The following is an 11,354-nucleotide window of genomic DNA, read 5'->3' on the forward strand; positions in this document are numbered from 1 at the left end:
TTGTTTCTGCCATCTCCTCGCTATGAAGATAAAAGCAGCATAGCACAAAGCTACTTTCTTTACCTAATTTTGACCAAGTACAGGCCTACTGCAAGTCTGAAGTCTTCCCTTACTGCTCCTGCTCCAGGCTAGGCCTGCTGCATGTTTGCTTGTTTTATAAAAAGATTGAATATGCTTAATTGTGTTCCTCCATTTCAGCAACAATTCATAGTCACATTTTGACTTGTGGGATGAAGTCAGTCGTCAGCTGGTACTCTCGTGCTTTCTCTTGGTATTGTCAGCTGTATGCAGTCTGACCAGAGACGCGTAACCTCTTCCTGCCTCCTTTGTGCTATCTATAAAATAGATTTGCTTCAGGTTTAGAAGACTAAGACAAGAAAAAATTATGTTTTATAGAAGTTCTGAGATCATCCTAATACATTTCCCTAATAAATTTCCCTAATAAGCTGCAATAAACTATTTTAACTACTTTTTGTAGTGTACAGGTACCTGTAATTAAAGATGTATCTCAAGAGCAGTGTGACGGCAATGTTCACAGCACACGGAAATTGCAGTTCCAGCCTCTTCCATACTCCGTTTGTAAACAGGCTTCCCATTGAACTCATGTTCTTCATGAGAAATAATGAGAAATAATGATCCATGTGCAAACTGTGTTTATATTTTATTAAAAAATAGCCAGTAGCTAAAGGTTCCAATCAATAAAATACCAAACTTTTAAGTTACAATTTAAAGGCTTATTGTAACAGTCACCTTGTGTATGTAATGGCACATTGGTTAGATACACTGTAGGAAGGCAAGGGATTACATTGCTTCGTTTCCATGTGTAGCTGGGATTTTTTAAAAAATTGAAAATGGAAGTATTATTGTAGCACTTATGTTAACAATGTTCTCTACTCCCATGCATGTTGTGAACCTCCTGCGGTTACAAAGCAAGGTCAGGAAAACAAGGAGTGAAAGATGCATTGTCCTGTCAGCAAAACTCGCTGAACTGAGAGGGTTACTGTTACTTTCCCCAAGCACACTTTGCTTTTTAAACTAAGTTATCAGCTGCACTGCTATAGTTCCCTAGCACAATACGAACCAAGAAATGTACAGACACTTCTGAGCAACTTCCTCCAGCTCGGTGAAACTGCCCCATTATCTTACATCCTGAACACAAGCACTCCCCCAGATAGGACTTCACTCTGTAAGAGCTGCAGATAGAACACGAGGGGACGGATGCTCAGGAGTCGATCCTTCCATAGGAAGAAAACACTGTAGGAAGAAAGATAGATAAGTCAACACCAACACCCAGGAGCATTTATGTCCTTCATGTAAAGGAGGTTTGGGTAGTTTAAGAGTAGTGGCTCTCTAGGTCCCTTTATTCTGTCTCTGTCTGTTATTATAAGGCAGTTACACAGTGTGATAAAGAAGAAAGATTACATATATCTTGTATAAAGGAGATTTTTCCACCCTGTTTTTGTGGATAGCAGCAATTCTTGCATAGGTTGGAAGCAACTTTGACTAATGTCAGTTTTCTTTAGGGAGAGATCACCTAATGTTCCATCTGAGCTTTGCCAGGCCAGTACATTCTGAGGCTGCAGTAGTGCCTGATGTCATTAGGGATCTGCCTTTTATTGTGACTATCCCTAACTATTTTCCTGGCTCCACAAGCTCTCTGCTTGATTGTGATACAGTGGGCTTCATCATTAAGTTAAGCTTTTCAAGTACTTACTTCTTTCTCTCAGCCCCTGCCCAAAGCTGCGGTAGACATGAATCAGTGACCAAAACAAAACAGATTTTATTGCAACAGAAATGCAAGAGCCGATCATGAAAGCAGCTTCCAGAGTGTAAGAATTCCCTTTGCCCCACTCCCTTATCACCTGCAGGAAAATGGAGACATACAACAATCAACACCTACTGCCACAAAACCCGAAGCCACTTTTAAACTGTCTCACGTTCCTGATTACATGATGCCCTGGCTGCACACAGACTCTGGCTAAATGCATTATACCTTCTGATCTCTGCATCGTTAAAGGCATATGAAAACAGTATTGTGCCCAGATTGAAAACACAATTAAGCTGTAGATAAGGAAACCAGACTTCATCTTACATCTCAGTTTCTTTCACTGTAAAGTCTAGAATGAAGTGATGTTCCCTGGCTGCCATTGTACTGTTACTGTCTGCGTGTATGGGGGCCAGCTTCACGATCCCATTTTCTTTCATGGCTAGCCTGATTCCTGTGCTTATGACATTAATAGTGGCCTAACCTGTGGTTTTTTTGAGGAGTCTGACACAGAGAAAATGACAACTTTTAATTAAAAGCAACAATATTTATATCCTGCAGCTATCTACTGTATTGATGAAGGATTGCTGCTCCCATGAACAAAGCATGATCAGGCGTGTTAATACTGAGTGTATGATTCTTCTGTGCTTTGCCAGATCAAACAGGCCTGTGAATAATTGCAAGAGCCTGATCTGACTGCATGCTTTAATGAATAGAACCCCAAGGACTTGGATGAATGCAGATGCTGGACTTTTATCAGCATCTGGAGACTATGTGAAGTATGAGAAACACCGACTGCTATCAGTATTTGAGCCCTTCCCAGGATGAACAGTCTGCCCTTCTCCTTCCTTACCGCCTTTCACATCTGTAGTGGGAGGTGCAGGGGTGCCCCAGCGATAAGTGCTTTATCACCACTGTAGCGTCAAAAAAATGCCTAACACTGGAGTTTGTTGGGCTTGCACTGTCTGTTGTTTTGGCTACACCAGGATCAACAGCTGCGGGTGCTGCCTAAGAAATTCTTTAAATATAAGGACTTGAGGCCCTGCAGATGGTCAGATGCTCTGGCACCACTTGGAACTACTTGTGAAGGAGGGGAGGCATTTTTGAGGAGCTGCGTATCTTGTACTGGAACATTTTGTTGCACCTTTCCCTCGGCACAGCTGCAGAGACTTCCAGGGCCCCTCCCTCTAAGTAACCAGTTCAACAGCAACTTGACATGGCTCCTGTCTTGAAAAGCTTATCCTGAAGAGGTAGGACGTGCCTGCTGCTCTCATTGATTCTAACAGGAGCTGCAATGAAGGGGAATGCTCAGGGATGATGCACCATGTTTTGGGCCCAAGGATGCAGTAACGAAGAGGAGTCCTCCAGCCTTGCTCCCCGTCTCCCTCTAAGTAACCAGTTCAACAGCAACTTGACATGGCTCCTGTCTTGAAAAGCTTATCCTGAAGAGGTAGGACGTGCCTGCTGCTCTCATTGATTCTAACAGGAGCTGCAATGAAGGGGAATGCTCAGGGATGATGCACCATGTTTTGGGCCCAAGGATGCAGTAACGAAGAGGAGTCCTCCAGCCTTGCTCCCCGTTATCGAGCAAGTAAGTTTGAATTACCGTGTAAAGCAGGTAGATGAGATAAACTACTTCAGGTACATTCTGACTCAGAAAAATCCACACTAGAGGTTTCAGTTCTTTTAAAATCTGTAAAATAAGATGAGACATATACAGCTTTATAATGTTTTCATAGCTAACAGACTGAAAGGGCTCTGTGACTTTTTTTTTCCACCGTTGTTTGTATTACAGAGAAGTAAAGTCACTGAGAACTAAAACGTGGGAGAAGCAAGAGGATTTAACTGTCAGAAGACCTTTGTTTCACAATTAACCTTGGGACTTGGACAAGAAGAAATGATGGACGGCTTTCCAGCAGGTAGCAACTTTCAGCAGTCCTGAACTGGAAAGGCAGGTCTGAGCAAATGAAAGAAAAACAGCTGAGTCACTGGGAATTAAAATAGCGACTGTGCCAGTGCTATGATAAGATTGGATCACATCTGATCAACCACAGGCTCCCCCCAAACCCAATACTGATCCTCCTGCAATGGTCAATACATGAACCTCTACAAAAGCATTAAGGGAATTGTCCCTCCGCTAAGGGAGTCTGTTCTCTGCTACCTCTGCTATTGTCTTTGTTTTCTATGGTACTGCTTAGTGCTCCTCTTAGGATAAGACCAAAAGGGAAAGGAAAACAAAGGCTGAGAAGCAAGGGGTGGAGGAAAGAATTAGTAATTAGTAAAAGAGAAAAAATAAACAATGGAGATAGGAAAATAAATCCACTAAAGTAAGTGGGAGAGCATGTATATAAATAGAAGGAAAATAATGAATAATCCCCTTGTGAAATGGCATGAGCATCAACCTAGAAATAAGGGAGCATGAGGTTTAGCTGTGCTTTCAGATACTGCGATTACCAGAAAGGACTGGCTATGAGGCGTTTCCAAGTTTTCCCCTCTACTATGCTTCTGCTTTCTGGTGGATTATATATGTCTCCATACCTTTCTTACATAACAACCTCATAGCAGGTGCAGTTTCTGAGAGCACCAAGTGAGACAATGCGACATATTTCTCTACAGCTGCATCATCTGCAAGAAGCTGATTGTGAAAAACTTGTCTGAACAGGGTACGGAAAAGGAGTTCCTATTGTGACCCCTCTATCAAACTGTTCACATACTCTAGCCTAAGACAGAATCCTTTGCAAAGCTACCAGACCCTCATGAAATGTATCCAGCTTTTCTAAGATTTACACTTTTAATCCTAGCAGGAAGACAGACATGGTTCCAATTGCTCCCTTCTTTCCACACCTGATACAATTTAACTGACAGCAAATATCCAGTGCCTCACAAAGGACACTTATCTGTGTTCCTAAGTGTCACTCACAGTTAGTACTGTCTCAGTTTGTCCCTGCTGGATAGCTGTTGGTGGCCGCAACACTCCAAAGTCCAGGAGAAAGATTACTCTGTGCGACTATGCACCTAAAGTTACAAAGTATTTTAAAAGCACAGTGCTTGGTGCTAGCTCCGTTTTTAGCAAGGAAAGCCATCAAAACACTTGGAAAGCCATTTTTCAGCTGCCAGGAATTTGTCTTAATGGCTAAAGCAAACACCCAAGGAGTCTTAGAAAACAAGAAACTCAAAACCCCCTAAACTCCTTCCTGGTAATAAAAGACTCGCATATCTGATGTACTTTGGCCCTGATTCTGCAATCATTCTTGGAACAGAGCTCTCAAGGTTTCAGAGGAAGTTCAGGCTGATTGACAATGAAAAACAACATTTCAAGTTCACAAATCCTTATGTTAACCTTATGCACCCTTCCACTTCGTATTATGTAGAATGGGGTGGCTGTGACTTCCCAGCCTGTGATAATTGCTCAGGATGAGAACTTGTAGTCTCAGAACCCAACTATCCTTGCTAGTGTCTCTGTTAGCTGAACGCTTACCGCGATGATGCCAATGGTCACCTTCAGGCAGGCCCAAAGAACCCCTGTTGCTGAGATGATGTTGTGTAGAAGGCTGATCTCATGCAGGCTTATCAGCAGAATGCACAAGCAGAGCTGAAAGAGGCGAAGATTTGGTAAAATTTTTCATTTGAGACAATACAGCCCAACAAAAAATATTTGACACAAACTCCCAGCAACAGCAAGTTGGGCACAGGTCTGAAGGCTAAGATTTTTCCTCAGAAACTGACAGACAGTATGAAACGGGACACAAGGACAGACATACTTCTCTGTATGCCGTATCAGCAACCACAGGCAACAGGGAAGGCAGCAAGATGTGCTCCAGATAGCAAGAGACTGGAGGCTGAGAGGTTGTGCAGTGATAATCTTTCTTATTTTAGGAGGCTGTGTTGGGTTGGAGTTTCTCAATGCAGTTGTTTCTATTGACATACCTCCCAAAAATAAGACTCAGTTTTCCTTTTGGGCAGGACAATGACAAAATATATGTTGATTCATTTTTATAGATTTTAACTAAGCTTCCCTATAGCAAACACCTGGAGAAATGACCATTATTAAGCTAATCTTATCCGACAGGTAAGACATGGGCAGGATTGCTTTAGGAAGTTAATATTCAGCTCTGCTAGTCAAAAATAATCCCTAGGAGGGAAAAAAGGGAACCCAGGGAGAAAGAGTTCTGTACCTGTGCCTGAAGATCAAAGGTCAGCATGGAAAAGCAGAGGTTCAGCATGAAGTATTGTGACTGTAGGCTTTCCAGAGCTCCCCCCACTCGAAAGGCCATCATGCTTTGACTCTGAATGAGGAGGATGGCACAGATCACATCAAAGGAGCCAACCAAGAGGATCAGAATGAAGCGGGCCTGATGGGAAAGAGAAATAAGGATGTGACTGGCCATGCCAAAACAGGGACCAGTTAACCTTAAATCCTCTAACTGGAAATATTAAAGCAGTAAGAACCAGGCTGCCTAGGAACAGTATTTTAAACAGACAACAATTAAAGATGACCATTCGCCACACCATTAAGTGGCAGAGATCCGGCCATGATTTTTGCCATTTGTTGCAACCGCTTAGTAATGACTGTAAACTCCCCTTGGCTATTTTGGTTTACATGACTCAGTGTAGTAGTTCTACAACTGTTAAGAGAAACATAACCTTTGCACTCCCTGTAATATCATGATGACTTCTAGCAAGGTTTTGTTTGAGGTTTTATAATACAGTTTGAAGAAACGTCTTTATTTGACGGAGACTGGCTCTAGGCTTCCTGGATGGCATAAACCAACTGGTAAGAACCTTCTCATGGATCTGAATGGGGACAGCGGGTTATTCTGAGTGCTCTACTTATTAAATTTCAGAAAACATGGGTTTTGTCTGGTTAGTATCTACAACTTTGCTGGCATTCACACTAAATGTCTGCTGCTTTAAAGACAGCCGCAGTGGCAAAACATCATAATTACATCACTATGAGGATGTTTATACTAGTTTGCCTTATTCTGGCTCAGAAAGCAGGAGTTACAGTAATCTGAGTTACTTCTATAGTAGTAAAAATGTCCTTGATAGTACAACTTCTGTACCGTCCTTTACTTTGAAGTTTGTGTTTAACATATAAACTGGGATGCACACCTTAAAGGAACTTGCATCTCTTTGATGCTGTTCCTTATTGACCCTAACAGCCCAGTTTGCTGTCGATAAGTAAGTTTAACTAAATGTACAACTGCCATGTACATTGAGTAGGGAAATTCTGCTCTGCTGTATCTTCCTAGCTTGGTTGCCATCTCTTCTTTAGAAGAATAATTTTTTTATGATTTCACACACCTCCTTCTCGCATTGGTGATAACGGTGTGACCACGAAAGGGAAGGGCTTCTGAGAAGCACGGCAAGAGGAAGTTTAACTACAAATCTTAATATTATATAGAGTGCAATCCTTGCATTACATTTTATTGTTACGAAATGCAAACAAGATAATCTGGAATGGCAGTACCTCCCCTAGCACATTGTACCTTTTTGTTTCCTCGCAGCCCGTTACCATCACTCTTTTAAAAACACATGGCTGCATTTATGGAGCTGTGGGGCTAATGGCTACGTCTTTGCATATAGACTTGAGATTCCTTTTCTGTTCATAGGTTAGATTTATGTGACTTTAAGCCGGTTGTTTTAAAGACAGAAATCTGAAGTAGAGTAGGTGAAGTGAAGGATATCTTCTGAGGTAATCCTGTATGAGCAAAATTCTTTTATTTTTATGTTACTTTCAGATACTGCCATAAAGAAGCCCACAGAGTATCTCAGAGAAGCACATTTGCAGTTGTGGAGGTGCACATTTTGTTATTCTATGGTAGGACTAATTCAGTCTGATTTTTCTCTGTTACCAGTGCCCTTATCACAGATATCTTGCCTTTCTAAGATTTTCAAATCCAAGATGTGGAGAAAAGCAAAGTTAATTAAAGCCAAGAGACTAACCAGGAGTTTTGGCTTTTGCTCAGCAGAGAGAACTGTGAAGTTGACAATGGAACGAAACATCACGAGCAAGATGGAAAGCATAAAGACGATGAGCTCCTGGCGATTCTCCTGCAGTATTCCTCTAGTCACATAGTATATACAGAACACTGGGAAGGAGAAGGAGAGGTCAGTTGCCAGGTGAACACAGATTGTACAAGGTGCAATTTTTCAATATACTTGATCTAGATGACAAAATGGATCAAGACTGTGTAACTTAGGCTCCTCAGTCAAGAACACATCTTTATTCTTGCTGAGGAGACTGAATCAGATACTTGAGTACTCTCCCCTGTGTTTACCATACAACAAATGAAATCATTTTAGATTTTTAAATTACGTGTGAAGTAACACTTTGAAAATGGCAACATATTAGCTATCCAAACTAATTGGTAGCTGTGGTGTGTTATTCTAATACTCTGTTGAACATTATGTTAAACAGTATATTTGAATTAAATGAAGCAACACCATTTTTATTACAGAACTGAAATTACATCATCTTCCCAGTGAGAGTAATTCAAGTGACTAACAAGCAATTTACTACTCGTACACACACATCTACAGTATTGTTTGTGTGGTTCTGACCACTACAAATGGCTTGTGTGTTGAACTGAACTTAGACTGGATTCCTAACAGTTTATTTTTGTTGCAGAAATTTTGAAACACCCCACCCTGCAAAAAGTAGTCCAGAAAAGAACTGGTTCAGGAAAGTTCTGAGTTATGTTTTTTATAAAATACACCAAACCCCACCACTCTTAACACCACAGTTAGCTGTTGCTGTTGAACTCCACACACCTGTTTTGACAAAGCTTAAATGAGGAAAAGGCTTTCCTTTCATAAAAACAGGAATCAGTGCTTTGTTCTTATACAAGATGCTCCTGCAAACACTAGTTAATTCTTACCATAGGCAAAGTAACAATAGATTTCTTTTCCCAGAGGGCTGCTTCCTGGAATATGCACACCAAATAATCTAGTTTGCTATGTTGGGACATGGGGATGAAGTGTTGTAGAAGTTTTCAAAGTATCAGAATATCTTCAGTTTCTTTAAACAAACCTTCCAGTGAATGAACTTCCTTTTTCACTTTTATTGACAGTGATTGAGATAACTGAGAATGACTGGTAAATTACAAAGTGAATCATGTGGGGTTTTTGCATGCTTATGACCTCAGGAAGACCTGGAAGATTTAAGACAGTATTTCCTTGTTTTGCAAATTCAGCTGCTAAATGAGAAGTCTATACAAATTGAAAACAAGCTTTTTTTCTGGACATTAAGATTTCTGCAGAGATAGCATATGCACCTTTTCTCACACATATAAAAATCTCAAGGTAAACCAATCATAGTTTTAACATGTTCTGTGAATGATGTTATCTTTACTGATTACTATGTCAAAATAACTTTTGTTTACATTAAAATTTTGAAATCTGAAGTAGTGTGTTAAAATCCACTTTTTTTCCTGATTTAAACTAGAGGTTTGTGAGAGGCGTGCACTTCTTCCTGTGTTGCAGCACAGAATACTAATTAGTATCAAAAGAAGGTAGGAGGGGAAAAATGGATTAGCAAGCATGTTTTCAGCTTCACCATTTATAACATCACGTGATTCATTTGGTTTATTATGAAGGTTCTTCATTTTTCTCTGAAGCACAGAACAGCGGTTGCTAACAAAACCAGTGTGACAGATTGGAGGCAGCGATGGTCTGTTCTAACATTGCAATTTGTGTTGGTACGCTGAGTCCTGTGTGAAAAGCTGCTAATCAAACCAGAGTTTTGGAATAAAAGTATTGTTTGTATGGGTCTAATTACAGAATCCAGGACAAATCTATTGTCTTTGTTCTGGGTGAAAGCATGAGGGCTGGAAAGCAACAATTGCTTATGACAGTGTGTCCTTCTCGTACACAAGGTGTTACACCCACAGAGTCTATTCTTTTCTACACAGTTTTGGCCAGCGAGCCAACAGCCAAGACCTGCTAAAGCCTCTGAAGAGGACTTCCTAAAGTATTTATAGTCGTATTTATTTTAATGTTAAGTTTCATTTCTGTTTAATACAAAGGGATCCAGATAAGTTTCTGTTGAAGCTCTAACTGGAAATATCCAAGGAAGTTTGCGTTTTGCTTCCAGTGAGACATAAATTATTAGACAAAAAAAAAAAAAAAAAAAAAGAGAGCTTTAAAAAAATGAGGTCCTTATTTTCTTTTATTAAAATACTTGCAGGAACTTTAACACAGAGAGATGACTTAACATTTTCTTGTTTCAGATCAAACGGTGTATGTTTCGTTTCTTACAATGTAAGAAGGTGCCTTGAAACTAGCGACAAAGTCGGGTATAAGCACAGCTTATCTCAGGAGATGTACGTTCTGTGACAAGCCTTGGAGTGTGGACGCCTCTGAATTCCCCAGCACATTATGGCACAGACATTAAAATGGGAAATGGTAAGCTCCGTCTGGCACAGCTGGACATTCAGTATACCTTACATAAAGCGACAGCTGTCTGAAAGCAAACTCATTGCCACACCTGCCTAGTGAAGCACCAGTAAGAAAGTCAATTATAGCAAAACTTCCTAAAACCTGAATATTTTTTCATACTACTAACACATTAATGTATTTTGGATGAAATCTATCTGTTACTGATCCTTTCCTTCAAATACTACCGGGAAAAACAACAATGGCAAAAGCATCTAGCTTCTTGGTGCTGAACTAGCAGAAGATCCTGGGTGTAATGTATCACACCAAATGGAGTGAAATAAGAAACTTCAGTTGCTGCTTAATTACTATGTTGGGGAAAATGTATTTGTTTTAAAATATAAGCAGTATGTTTCTTACCAACTCCAACTAACTGAATAAGAGAAATGGTGAAATCTTCCTCAGTTTGTCGAACAAGTGTCTCAATGGTTAGCCCTATGACACTTAGCAGAGACAAAATAGTGACACAGAAGTAGATCTTCACAGGGAATGAGAGCTCTGAACAAGGTTTTATCTGTAAAGGAAGAAAATTTTTAAACACGTAATGCAGTATAAACTAGTTGTTGTTCCTAAGAAACGTATTAAAACAAGTTGACTGACACCAGGGCAGGGTTTTCCTTGGAAAAGGAAGAGAAGCTCTTTACAATTGAATGGAAACTCCAAAGGGAGAACTCTAACTTTATTTTGTAATTAATCTCAGCCTAGGGCCTCCTGGTTTGTACCTACAGACTGCCCTCTGCCTTCCTCAGTGTTGCAGTCCCATCTCCTGGAGATCGCCACTGCCCAGATACACACCTACCACAACACAGCCACCTCCAGCCAGTGCCTTTTTCCCAGTACCCCCTATCAAAATTTTTACTTTTAGAAAACTGTAAAGAAAGGCTCACTCTTCTGAGCGACGTGTAAAGGCTGTGAGGGAGATATATTTTTTTCTATTTATCCCAGGCACCTACATCATGGAGACAAGCCGCACAACGAGCGCAAAACTCACTTTCCTGTGATGTTGGCAGTGAGGGGGGGGAAAAAAAAGCCCCATGGAGAGGCGGCACATGGAAGTGGGGAGACACCCGGAGGCAGGGCCGAGCCAGGGCACCGCTGCTCCCGGAGGTATCGTTACTCCCGTTTCTGTGTGGGGGGTTTGCTGAGGTACACA

General features: G+C 40.8%; 1 protein-coding gene across 1 annotated transcript; it reads right to left on the reverse strand.

Annotated features, from left to right (window-relative positions):
* Positions 1–1,222: 1,222 nt before the first annotated feature.
* Positions 1,223–10,715, reverse strand: LOC104458653 (the record flags this gene model as incomplete). Its single annotated transcript, XM_010079156.1, has 7 exons — positions 1,223–1,254; positions 1,715–1,862; positions 3,372–3,458; positions 5,244–5,357; positions 5,941–6,117; positions 7,712–7,857; positions 10,562–10,715. Coding segments are annotated over 7 exons (858 nt in total), but the record flags the coding sequence as incomplete, so codon positions are not given.
* Between the last annotated feature and the right edge of the window lie 639 nt (positions 10,716–11,354).

Source organism: Pterocles gutturalis, unplaced genomic scaffold, assembly GCF_000699245.1.
Source record: "Pterocles gutturalis isolate BGI_N339 unplaced genomic scaffold, ASM69924v1 scaffold38963, whole genome shotgun sequence".
NCBI lineage: Eukaryota > Metazoa > Chordata > Aves > Pterocliformes > Pteroclidae > Pterocles > Pterocles gutturalis.